Raw genomic sequence first — 14,184 nt, forward strand, 5'->3', positions numbered from 1 at the left:
CAATATTAAGAAATTGGGGTTAGTACTTTTGTTTTACAGACAATATACGTCATAACATCAAACAGAAAGAAGCCATATAAAAATAACGACATAAAATTTCACGTTCCGTTTGAAGTTTGTACACCACTGTTTTCTTAATCCAACAGGCTGCTTATTCCTTATTCCATACCAAACGCTTGATGCCCGCGCACGACGTCAAGGTCAGAAAAATGCGCTTTCTTTGACATCACTGATCTATAGTAATCTCACTAGAGATTTTGAATTATCTAGAGAAAATCAAAACTCGAGTGGGATTTAATTGACTATTAGGCCTACACGATTAGAAGAAAGTATATAAAGATCAGAGGAAATAAAGTGCTCTAATACATTACAATATTAATTGACGTACTAAAATATGTACTAAACTATCTTGGAAATGTATTATTGTACCATCTCATCATTAAAAATATTCCGCTAGATTGCAGTAGTGTGTTATGATCGGCTGTTTCCAGTTGTAGCTGGACGAACTTTAATTCTTGAGCCACTTTGTGGAAGAGTGTCTTAACTGCAGATGCATAACGTTGTTCCGGTGTACTATTTTTACAGACTGATGATTACGAATAACATTTTCGGAATTATATTTCGGTTAAAAATCTATTATCTCCCGAAATGTATCGGTCCAATTTTACTACTCTGTCTATATATACGAGATGAGTCATAATTATGTACTATAAACTATTGCAGAGTATTGTATACACAAAAACAAACATATTTTGTCATATAAACTTATAGCCGATACTGCATTGTTATCAAGGTATGATAACATTGCGTTATTTCAAAGCTAGTCTACCAATTACTCGTTATACCCAGTAAAGACCAGATATTCAATTTTACAGGAGGATGAGTGGACCGCGAAGCCTTTCTAGAAGTTCTGGCAACGGCATTGAACTCTAGACCTTTCAGTCGGGATCCAGTTTCTTTACAGACTGAGTTGCCGCCAAGTCCTAGATCAGCTGGCAATAAATAAATTTATAAATGCGCAAATATCATACTTTATTTGGATATTAAAGATATTTTTATTAATTTGTCCTACAGAATAATAGCTGCAATATTGACAATTAATATTTGAGGAGAAAAATTCGCTCCGGCTCCGGGGATCGAACCCGGGCCCTTGGTTCTACGTACCAAGTGCTGTGACCACTGAGCTACGCCGAATTCAATCCCCAGCACCGGATCGAACCTTCCTCCTTGAATTTTTCCCTTTTGGCCTGACTCCAAGTTAGGCATATATGTTGACGTATATGTCCAATGTCAACTGCCATTATATTAGGAGCGCACTCAGCTGAGTGACTTGTTTGGCCGGGATTCCGCAGTTACGTGCACAGTAATCTGTACAAATATATGCACTGCAGCTATGAGAATATTAAAGATATTTTTATTAATTTGTCCTACAGAATAATATCTGCAATTCGGCGTAGCTCAGTGGTCAGAGCGCTTGGTACGTAGAACCAAGGACCCGGGTTCGATCCCCGGCGCCGGAGCGAATTTTTCTCCTCAAATATTAATTTATTTCGATATTTAAATTGCCCTTGTCAAAAATATAAACACCTGTAGCTAACAATAAATATATAGGTTAACACGTTGCTATTCAAATTTATGAAAGTTAAAAACAAAAATATATACTCCTTATAACTGAATTTCTCGTTTTGCAGCTATCATCAGAAATACCGCCTACAACAGCACCCAACGCTTATGAAGGCCATAAACCTGGAGCCTGGGCCAAAAGTAAAGACATCCCATTTGGCCGCAAGACTTAATGGCTATGTTGTTGGGATAGGCGGAGTAGAACAGTTTGATGGAGAGGTGAAGAAGCTCGGGCTGGATGAAAAAACTGCAAAAGTTGTTCGTGATTTAGTGGAGAAGAACAAAGGTCAGCGCCTCGTATGCTAAACCCTGGACTTTAGTTATATCTTTTTTAACAAAAAAGAAGAAACTTGAAGATTCGAAGAAGTCTTATTTTGTTAATAAAATTCTCCAATCTGTGTATTTTATTTCAGAATTTAAATATATTATTTCAAATTACTTACTTGCTGGCGTTTAAGGAACCCAGAGGTTCATTGCCGCCCTCACATAAGCCCGCCGTCGGTCCCTATCCTGAGCAAGATTAATCCATTTTCTATCATAATATCCCACCTCCCTCAAATCCATTTTAATATTATCTTCCCATCTACGTCTCGGCCTCCCCAAAGGTCTTTTTCACTCCGGCCTCCCAACTAACACTCTATTTGCATTTCTGGATTCGCCCAATACGTGCTACATGCCCTGCCCATCTCAAACGTCTGGATTTAATGTTCCTAATTATGTCAGATGAAGAATACAATGCGTGCAGTTCTGTGTTGTGTAACTTTCTCCATTCTCCTGTAACTTCATCCGTCTTAGCCCCAAATATTTTCCTGAGAACCTTATTCTCAAACACCCTTAACCTATGTTCCTCTCTCAAAGTGAGAGTCCAAATTTCACAACCATAAAGAACAACCGGTAATATAACTGTTTTATAAATTCTAACTTTCAGATTTTTTGACAGCAGACTAGATGACAAAAGCTTCTCAGCTGAATAATAACAGGCATTTCCCACATTTATTCTGTGTTTAATTTCCTCCCGAGTATCATTTATATTTGTTACCGTTGCTCCAAGATATTTGAACTTATCCACCTCTTCGAAAGATAAATTTCCAATTTTTATATTTCAAATTAAACAACAATAATTTTATTGTAACTGTGTTCTTACTAATTTTATACCCTATTATACAAATTTCGATCTTTTTTCAGTTTAACACATTAACATAAATAAGAAATTACCATACAGGGTGATTCTCTCGAACTTTCCTGATTTTTATTGTCTGGAAGGCCAGACTCGAACGGAAATTGTTATCGTTTTTGTTGGGAAGTTCAACACAAACGTTTACGTCACCGATATGGATGGTACTGATGATTATTGTTTTTTTTTTTTTTCAAGTTTATACACTTCTTAAAATCTGTGGTCATATCGCGTGTTAGGATCTGCCAGTATACCAGTAGGCCGTGTTTAGTATTGTTGAGTTCCTGCTTTCAAAAACAATATTATTACTATTTCTTGTATCTTCGAGTTTATGGTGGAATTTATTTATTTATTTCTTCTGGTGGAGTTAAGGCCATCAGGCCTTCTCTTCCACACCACCAGAAATACAATACAATAACAAGAAATATACTTCACGAAAATAATGAATGAACCTTATGTATTTAATATTTCAATAATGAAAGGAAGGTGTTAATTTTTCCAAAAGAACACGATAACTAATATATTTTATGCCATCCTAGCATTATAAACAGGTTGTTACTACTCCAATATCGTTCGTAATCGGCTTATTATGGCACGCGTGACAATAATAGCAATGACGTATTCGTAATACCAGAATGCTTGGGTCGGGATGCATGCAACTCATCTGACTCTTGCTTATCGTTTCTACGCGCCGTGTAACAAGAAATGAAATGCAGGACACAAGGTAAAGTATTATTTATTTCCAATCTTTAACAATTTTGTATCACTTTTGTAATATCACATAAAACAGTTCTGTGGTTCAGAGAAACTATATTAACAAAATAAAGGAACATTTGTAACATTAAAATTTGATACCTAACCTATAACTGGAGTTTACCTGCAAGGTCATCCATATCACTTTATTGAATACCAGTGTCAGGTGTAACTAATCGATACGAACATATGGAGATTTTGTCAGCTATGGAGGATTTATAATTTATATTTTCTTACAGTTTTTAATGCTAAGATGCCATAAAGTGTTGTATCCAACTCGTGGATAATGTTATGACCAGGCTTCGAGACTTTGGACCCGATACAATAAGTTTACTATGCATGCACTATAGGTTGTTGACTCGCTGCACATAGATAGAGATGTGTTGAGGTAACAACGTTGCTATTTAGAGTAGAGTACGGTAGTATGGGGAAACACAGATATGTACATTCTGAAAGTAAATATACTGGGTGTTCATTTCAAAGTGTCATGACGTCACTGTTGTTGGGTCACCGATTTGAAGCGAGTTTCAACTTATATGTTAGAGAAGTTGCCTATTATTTAAGGCGTTCTTCAATCTGAACTTGAGAACGTGTACGGTATAACTTGAACGTCGTAGCAACAGATGGCGGTCTGTACGGTCTGTGTGCTACCATAACCTCTTTCGAACTGTGTTTTGCGCCGGCAAGTCGTACGCAGGGTATTTGTTATCATCGGTTGCGTACGGTAACATTCCACAACACAAATCAAATGCTCCGTGTCCATGTTGACCGTCGAAGTTAATGTCAACAAATACGTAAGTAATCGTCTTAACCCTCTCCCCATATTCCGACAGTACGTATTTCCAAACAGTTCACATTCCTGCCACTACCGGCGTTACCGTACGTATCGGTACGTACTCTTCAGAATGAACGCCGTACTTGCTAGCCAACTTCTCTGCCTCTTAGATTATACACCTGAGCTGCGGAAGTGTAGGAAGATTGAATTCTCTAGGCTCATCAGCTAGCCACATGATGGCATACAGCGAGCCAAGACACATTTTGAACTGAACACCCAGTACATTACACAATGATAATGTCAAAAGAATGTGAAAAGCATTTATTCTCCTGTCTTTTATAAGCATTTGTGTTTAATTATACACAGTGTTAATGGTGGAAATAAGCATGTAGCAATTTTTTCATTTCTCATATTGGTCGTCTTTAGAAAGTGCAATTACAGTATCGAATTGTAATGTACTACAAGATACATTCTCAGTGTCTCAAACGTAAATCTTTTTCGGTTATCTGCCAAAGTTTGTACTGTAGAAAGCTGCGCTCTACGTCGCATGACGTGATAGGAGCAAAACGAAAAAAAAAACCTACTAATTTGCTGTTTATGTTACACAATGTTCCATATCCGTTACCTTTACTTAAAATTGATTTCCACTTCTGTTTTACACGTTCAGTAACCGGTGTACTTGGTGTCTCATTAATTCTCTGCATCGTTTTCTAAATTAATTTGAGGGCTTCCGGCATCTCTTGCTCTGACTTTTCTAACCGTGTAATAGTTTCAGACACAGTTTGTATGAAAACCAAGTTATTCGTCAGAACCTTCAAATCCAGAGCGTTTTCCTTTGCGTTATTTGTTGTCATCCATTCTACAGTACCCCCACCCACTGTACGCTTTACCTCTATACTCAGTACGCCGTTATGCGGATTTCCCACTGAACTGCTCTATCGGGTCCGAAGTCTCGAAGCCTGGTTATGACAAACATTCACTCATGCCATAATCAAGATTATTCACTTATTGCATAAATAACTATTGTCGTCTGCTAGGGAAGAGTTTTGTGATAAATTTGCTAGTAGCTAGCCACTAGGAACGCTACTATCGCCTGGATGCATATTCCCTACGTATTGAGCTTCGTGACTGTATATTAGTCTGATTAAGGCGGCAATGACATAAAACGCTTGTTATTTTAAAACTCATATATCTCGTTAAATATTGGCCCTATCGAAATTTTGTATAGAATAAAACTTCTTGGAAACATCTTTACAACAACTTTTGTAATATAATATTTTACCTTTTTCTTAAAAAAAACAGTAATAAGCGAGATATTTCGATTTAATGACTTCAGGCCCTCTTATAACCCCCCTTTTAAAGAAAGTATTTTAAATGTCATATAGCCTAAATTCTATGCGGGGCCCAACCTAATTTATATACCAATTTTCATAGAACTCGGTTCAGCTATTATTTCGTGAAAAGGTGGCAAACATCCAAAAAAAATGTGAAAAATGCGATCGTAGGCGGAGTTATGGGGGGGTCAAACTTGTCTGACATTTTTTTTTCTATTATCATTAGAAAATATTGAATTCAAAAGATCTTTTTTGCTTTTGTTTATGATTAAGTTTCTGTGCTTAAAATACTGAATTAATGTCTTCAGATCATGTATTTGGACTATAATATTTATTTTAAATTTCCGGGTGTATAAAAAATAATTCGTACACCTCATTTAAGGAATGGAAGCACTGTAATTTTTCTTTTGTAACAGCCTGTACTCATGTGTTAGAAGTCTGTTGATGTTAAGGCCGCCACTTGGAAATGTTGTTGTTGTTGTTGTTGTTTTCTAATGCCAGGCGTGTGACAATAAAGTCATTTGACCTCTTGCACTCCAATATTTTTCAAAGATATTATCATGACCAGCCACTGAAGCACAGATTTTGAGGTGTTCCGAATCCATTTCTTGGTTTGAGTTGCACAATGGGCAGTTAGGGGACTGATATATTCCAATTCTATGCAGGTGCTTGGCCAAACAATCATGGCCTGTTGCCAATCTAAATGCAGCTACAGACGATTTTCGTGGTAAATCGGGAATTAACTGTGGATTTTGATGCAGAGAGTTCCATTTTTTCCCTTGGGATTGAGTTATCAAATTTTGTTTGTTGAAGTCTAAGTATGTAGATTTAATAAATCTCTTCACAGAGTAATACGTAGATTTAGTAACAGGTCTGTAAGTAGCAGTGCTGCCCTTCTTTGCTAAAGCATCCGCATTCTCGTTTCCCAGGATTCCACAATGGGATGGTATCCATTGGAATACAAATAGAAATGTATGAATAACATACTGCACAACAATGCAGAAAAAAAGAAAAGTGCTCCCGGTATAATGTGTAAACTTAAAGACGAGATTAAATAAAATAATTAGAATTTACATTTCATATAATATTTTCAGGAAGGTAAGCTTCATATAAAAAGTTTCTGTTAGCACTGTTACGTAGTTTTATTGATGCATGCATGTGCTTCTGTACGTGAGAGAAAAAAAGGGAGATTGTTTTAAGTTATAGCCTATTATAATTTGTAGTAGACCTACAGTTCAAGTAGGCCTACTATACAACTCGGTTTGAAACATCGCGGATATGGATGTAAGAAACATGGCCCCCGAAAATACCTTTATTAAATGATCATATTCCGATATATTGTACCACAATGAAGCTATAAATGATGTCCCCCCATAATTCGTTATATGGAGATTCTATGATTTTACTTTGCCGCCCCCCCCCCCCCGCCAAGGAAACGGTTCTCTGTCCGTCTGCGATTTTGGTCTCAGAATAGTTAATTATACCGGTACATGTTTACAGCGATTAATTTTGAAAAAGCCGAAATTACCAGAACCGATGCCACCAATTCTGCCTGCGTTTCGTCGAACCAGTAACATACATAATGATTTTTCAAATTGTAAATTGTAAAGTTATGCACATATAATTTAGTCTTATTATACGCAGAACTTGCCTGTATGCATGGAACTATTTTGACTGAATGAAGATCCATGGTGAATACATTGCCCAGTACCATTTGAGCAACCTCTATATCCTTTTCTTTTTCATTTCGAACTTCTTTCTTCCTTGAGCATCCTCTTTATCCTTTTCTTTTTCTTTTCGAACTTTCTTCTTCCTTGAGCATCCTCTTTATCCTTTTCTTTTTCTTTTCGAACTTCCTTCTTCCTTGAGCATCCTCTTTATCCTTTTCTTTTTCATTTCGAACTTCCTTCTTCCTTGAGCATCCTCTTTATCCTTTTCTTTTTCTTTTCGAACTTCCTTCTTCCTTGAGCATCCTCTTTATCCTTTTCTTTTTCTTTTCGAACTTCCTTCTTCCTTGAGCATCCTCTTTATCCTTTTCTTTTTCTTTTCGAACTTCCTTCTTCCTTGAGCATCCTCTTTATCCTTTTCTTTTTCTTTTCGAACTTCCTTCTTCCTTGAGCATCCTCTTTATCCTTTTCTTTTTCTTTTCGAACTTCCTTCTTCCTTGAGCATCCTCTTTATCCTTTTCTTTTTCTTTTCGAACTTCCTTCTTCCTTGAGCATCCTCTTTATCCTTTTCTTTTTCATTTCGAACTTCCTTCTTACTTGAGCATCCTCTATATCCTTTTCTTTTTCATTTCGAACTTCCTTCTTCCTTGAGCATCCTCTATATCCTTTTCTTTTTCATTTCGAACTTCCTTCTTCCTTGAGCATCATCTATATCCTTTTCTTTTTCATTTCGAACTTCCTTCTTACTTGAGCATCCTCTATATCCTTTTCTTTTTCATTTCGAACTTCCTTCTTCCTTGAGCATCCTCTATATCCTTTTCTTTTTCATTTCGAACTTCCTTCTTCCTTGAGCATCCTCTATATCCTTTTCTTTTTCATTTCGAACTTCCTTCTTCCTTGAGCATCCTCTTTGTCCTTTCCTTTTTCTTTTCGAACTTCCTTCTTCCTTGAGCATCCTCTATATCCTTTTCTTTTTCATTTCGAACTTCCTTCTTACTTGAGCATCCTCTATATCCTTTTCTTTTTCATTTCGAACTTCCTTCTTCCTTGAGCATCCTCTATATCCTTTTCTTTTTCATTTCGAACTTCCTTCTTCCTTGAGCATCCTCTATATCCTTTTCTTTTTCATTTCGAACTTCCTTCTTCCTTGAGCATCCTCTATATCCTTTTCTTTTTCCTTTCGAACTTCCTTCTTCCTTGAGCATCCTCTATATCCTTTTCTTTTTCATTTCGAACTTCCTTCTTACTTGAGCATCCTCTATATCCTTTTCTTTTTCCTTTCGAACTTCCTTCTTCCTTGAGCATCCTCTATATCCTTTTCTTTTTCATTTCGAACTTCCTTCTTACTTGAGCATCCTCTATATCCTTTTCTTTTTCCTTTCGAACTTCCTTCTTCCTTGAGCATCCTCTATATCCTTTTCTTTTTCATTTCGAACTTCCTTCTTCCTTGAGCATCCTCTTTATCCTTTTCTTTTTCTTTTCGAACTTCCTTCTTCCTTGAGCATCCTCTTTATCCTTTTCTTTTTCATTTCGAACTTCCTTCTTCCTTGAGCATCCTCTATATCCTTTTCTTTTTCATTTCGAAATTCCTTCTTCCTTGAGCATCCTCTATATCCTTTTCTTTTTCATTTCGAACTTCCTTCTTCCTTGAGCATCCTCTATATCCTTTTCTTTTTCATTTCGAACTTCCTTCTTACTTGAGCATCCTCTATATCCTTTTCTTTTTCATTTCGAACTTCCTTCTTCCTTGAGCATCCTCTTTATCCTTTTCTTTTTCATTTCGAACTTCCTTCTTCCTTGAGCATCCTCTTTATCCTTTTCTTTTTCATTTCGAACTTCCTTCTTCCTTGAGCATCCTCTTTGTCCTTTCCTTTTTCTTTTCGAACTTCCTTCTTCCTTGAGCATCCTCTTTATCCTTTTCTTTTTCTTTTCGAACTTCCTTCTTCTGTTCATCATGTTGCAGCCATACAGCTTCACTTATATTTCCGGTTTTGTAACTACAACAGATGTGACATTAATCTTTCTTCGGGCTGTAAATGCTGATGTTACTTTCCTGGAAAAGCAGCTTGAAGTATCTCGGCTCAGAGGGTCAGTATTTTCACGTGCTCATCTCTGTTTATACAAATCATGTAACTGAATTTTGGAATGAACTATAGGCTCTAAATAAAGTTTGCTTGATGACTGTCGACAATAATAGGAAGGTAATTTAGGGAGACTGTCAAAAAAATGTCCTGAGAAATTTTTTATCTTCTTTTTGTCCTTTTCGGCATGAGTGTGGAAAACAATAGAACAAGAGGATATTCCATGCTTTTAATTTTCTAACTAATACCTGACATTCCAATCTTTCATTGCAAGAGTATTCAAGAACAGTTTCTTGCACACATATAACTTTTCATTGCCCACATGGAAATGCTGCAACAAATTACCATTTCTTCTTCACTCACCAGTACTCTTTCCAGGACGTTTTGTCGGGGTTACATCCACAAGACCGTTTTATCTGATCCCAGGTCACTTTACTCCAAAATGTATAAAAAAAAACTCTTGTCTTTCAGCATTTCCAATTACATTGCATTGTCTGAATTTTGATTTTTTGACACATTTTGGAATTACATGATGCCCCTAGTTTCTTTGCATCCCTGAGTGTGTCATGCGTTACTTTCCCAGTTTTCAGCATTTTATACCCAACGTAGCCTCCCCCTTTCTTGCAGTTTTCACAGAACATTGTGCACACTTGTTACAACGAAACTCAGTAACTAATAGGTACAAAAATATTGATGTGTCAGATAATTGCATACAACTAGAATTGGCGGGAAAAACGATGCTTTGCGGCACACAGGTTGACGTGCGTGTTTCCGTAGCAATGTTGAGAAATATTAAATTCAGTCTTTTCTTTCGATGACCCATACCAACTCATCCATATCAAGTGAGTATGTATTACATTTCAATTTGTTACTCAAAGAAATGTAAAACTCCTTTAATTCAATTTGGGTATATTAAACTATTTTGCGTCGTATGCATTACTGTAAGAAAATATCTAATTGGAGGATACATGGCTTGCACACTTTGTCCATAAAATAGCCTACAGCATTATTTTATTCTTCCGTGTTGAAATTTTCCTTATTCAGTTACGCGGTATTTCCAACAAATTTACCCTGAATACAGTTAGGCGGTATTGCATGTAGTGTAGTTACGCGGAATTTCAGTAATATTTTTAGGAATTCACATAAGGGGTATTGTTTCAACTCCTTTTTCTCATGGCGAAATTACACTTTCCCGCGCTACCAGATGGTGCGCGCAGTGTCAGGAATGCCAACGCACCAAAAACAAAAAATCGTCAAAAAGTCAGTTACGCGGTATTGTTTCTTCACCGACGATATAACGTATATATTTTGGTATTTTTTAACGTTAGCACCTCTTGAATATTATGTTTTGTATAGATTTTGAAATAATTTGAGTACCCTGTAATAAAGAAAGTTGGCATAACATTTGAAACTACGTTGTACATTTGACCCGCGCTGACCAATGATTTCGCTTTACGTATTCTTTGTTGTGACAAATGCAGCGAAGTGTGAAGGCACTGCCATCGTGATCTCATACAGGCCGTAAGGCAGACCACGTGACTCGCTGAACAGCTGATCGCGAAAGGCGGTCTTTCAACCATATGAATTAGTTGCAGTGCATGAAGAATAACATATATTTCTCTGAAATGCGGTGTAATTGCGTCAGTAAAATTTCAAACAGTGATTGTGAGACACAATTTACTTGCAATTTAAGGTATAATATTATTTTTGGTGTGAAAATTACGTTGTTGCAGGCAAAGTTCGTATGTGTAATACCTGCCTTTATTTCGATTAAATATTGCGCCCTTATGTGGTTAAGTGAAATTTTGGTCTTATAAACAGTAGGCTAAATATGTGTAATAATATATACGTGAAAGTGAAACATTGACTGGCATGTAAAGTAAGTTGTGATTAGGCTTAAGTGCAGCGTTACCGATGTTACTCTTGTCTAATCCATTATTGTTAGTTTACCGTATTTGTCTTATTAAATTTAAATTATTGCGCCCTTTTTATTTGTGAATAACCTACATTATACGAGTAAATAATACGACGTTTGATAATATACACAATTTGAACTAAAAACGAGATACATATAGTATATTACGAAAAATTATACCCTATAGTTTTCATTACTGTTACAGTATCTAGAATTGTAATTAGTTGAAATAAAGCACTCATGCTTCATTACGAAATTCTTGCACATTCATTTATGCACGTTTCAACAATTTTCAGTTGCATCGCACGCATATTTTAATGTGTTGAAGTTATAGGTTATGTTTATTCTATCAGTACTTGCCTTATTTCCATATTCGCAATTATGCATTATAATTAAGCATAACGCTACGTATAACTTATAAATGCAATTTGTCTACACTTCAATTGTATTTATTCGTTTCAGACGGTACTCCAGTCTGAAGTCTGATTAGTTTAATATGTTACTAGGGTTAAACTAGCGCTGAGGTAGTTCCCTTCCTATTCATACATCTTGCATATACAAATTAGTTCGGTTCGTTCAGGATTTTAATATGCCTTGCTTATAGGATCAAATGCATCTCCACAAAAAATAAATTCAACTGTTTTCAGTTCAGAAATTACCGGAACTATACCTCAGCGCTACTAAGTAATATAACGTATGTATATTTCATAGGAGGGTCTGTGGTGAATTTTCTACCTATAAGTAAGGACGGTAACCGTGTTCTGAGGTTTATCCTAAAAATATATTCTTCTTTATTATATCTCAAAACAGTTTTCGTTCTCAACTTAAGCCTAAAATGTTGACGCAGATAGGTTATGTTAACATGGTAAATTCTCTTCACATAAAAATAACAGTTTTATTTATTATTCCTGCCACATTATGCAACACATAAATGGAACTTATGCACATATTACACTGAATAAAAATTTAATTGTATTATTTATTTGTTCCCTACTATACTGGGTTGTAATGAATTGTATTTATCTAACCTACCAGATTAACACACAACTGTACATACACTAATTTCATAGGAGGGACTTTGGTAAATTTTGTACCTACAAGTAAGGAAGGTAGATGTGCTAAATTAAAATTACAATATAAATAATTCTTCTTTATTAAATCTGAAAATAGCTTCCATTCCAAACTTCAAATGTTGATGCAACCAGGTTATGTTAACATGTAAAACTCCGTTCACATTAAAATAACACAGTTTTGTAATTATTTCTGCAACATATTATGCAATAAGAAGTGTGAAGGGGTCTTATACACACATTACACTAAATAAAATTGAGCGCCGACACGCTATAAAGTAATATATTTCACTCAGCTCCGTATACTCAAATAGACTCATCGAGTGACGTTACACAACGTGCATTACGGCCTGGTCTAGATCACGATGGCAGTGGTGAAGGTGTATTAATGCGATGAAAACATGAATCCGTTAAACGATTTAGTGTGTAATCTTTTGGAGACACCGTTCTCTCGTTGGTGTGCAGAAGATAAGCAAGATATTTTAAAATACCGCAGAACAACACGTCACATTAATATAACTATGAAAAAAGTGAAAAGTGGTGGTCGGTCATACAATATTCAGTTTCAAGATTCGTGGTATGCCGATTGCAACTGGCTATGTGGGAGTCACTATAACGAGAAGTTATATTGTTGGCCTTGTCTTCTTCTGGGGAACAAGAAACCCGCTTGGAATTCAACTGGATTTTGCGATTTCAAAAATGTCAATCGCGGTCTTCACAGCCATGCAGATTCAGCAGAACACATTAAATGTATTTTGCAATTAAAGGCACTGCAGAAGAACATGAACACCATTGCGGATGCACTAAAGGAAAGTTATAGGTTATACGTAAGTCAATTTAATGAAAACGCACGTTTAAATAGACTGGTAATGCACACCGCAATCGATACGGTATTGTTTCTAAGCAAGCAGAAGTTGGCTTTTCGCGGTCATGATGAGAGTATTTCGTCACAGAACAGGGGGAATTTCAAAGAATTATTGGCTCTCATTTCATTGGCCCTATGAAAATTAGAAATCACTATGAAAAAATTAGGCCTGCTCTTTCTGGGAAATCTAAAACGATTCAAAATGAAATAATTGATTGTATTTCTGAATGCATCAATGAACTTGTAAGAGATGAAATTACTAGTGCCCCTTTCTTTTCCGTTCAAGTGTAAGGTTTCTGTTCAACAGAATACTGCTTTGATTTAATCGTAGCTAACTTGATTTTACTGGATAGGTAAGCTTATATTGGAAGTTGCATGTTCCGAAGTTGATTTTAAATATGAATACAGTTTACGATTATGATTGTGATTTTGAATTTTGTTATGGGTCCTATTTCTTGTGTACTCTTTTAATTTGATGTGCTGTATAAATTGTGTTAGATTTTGTCTTTTTTGTGTCATGTGGACTTGTGGTTGTTTTATTATGTTGTGGTATGCATTGTGTGGAAGTTTTGTTGGGACAGTGAATTCTTCGGGATTAAGGGGACGTAGCTTCCGAAAATGTTGAAAATTTGTTTATTTTATATGCTGTGCTTTTCATAAAACTTAAGAAAATGGTGAATATATTACATTAATTCAATATGGCCATCGTATATGTTACAAAAGCATTCGCGACGTCACGGCTATATAACGATTCCAGGAAATTACCTAGAATTCTATTGACCTTCACCTAATTTATCCGGCACGAGCCGCCACTGGGTCACAGCAGTTAATATTTCCCATCCTACTCTGCAGTCTCCTCTCCTAGTAAATAAACTATTTCAAATCGAGTGCCTCACGTAACCGAAAATTGTGCCCATGTATGATGTA

At 36.0% G+C, this 14,184-nt stretch overlaps 1 protein-coding gene across 2 annotated transcripts in view; it reads left to right on the forward strand.

The window, feature by feature from the left end:
• The window catches only part of MsrA (methionine sulphoxide reductase A), a 63,573-nt gene extending 61,512 nt beyond the window's left edge, over positions 1 to 2,061 (forward strand). For both annotated transcript variants that reach the window (XM_069831963.1, XM_069831964.1), the window contains exon 5: positions 1,692 to 2,061. In XM_069831963.1, the coding sequence (XP_069688064.1) occupies positions 1,692 to 1,929 (238 nt within the window). In that variant the 3' untranslated portion in view covers positions 1,930 to 2,061. The remainder of the gene's footprint in view (positions 1 to 1,691) is intronic.
• Positions 2,062 to 14,184: the final 12,123 nt, after the last annotated feature.

The sequence above is a fragment of the Periplaneta americana genome, chromosome 7, assembly GCF_040183065.1.
Source record: "Periplaneta americana isolate PAMFEO1 chromosome 7, P.americana_PAMFEO1_priV1, whole genome shotgun sequence".
Classification (NCBI taxonomy): domain Eukaryota; kingdom Metazoa; phylum Arthropoda; class Insecta; order Blattodea; family Blattidae; genus Periplaneta; species Periplaneta americana.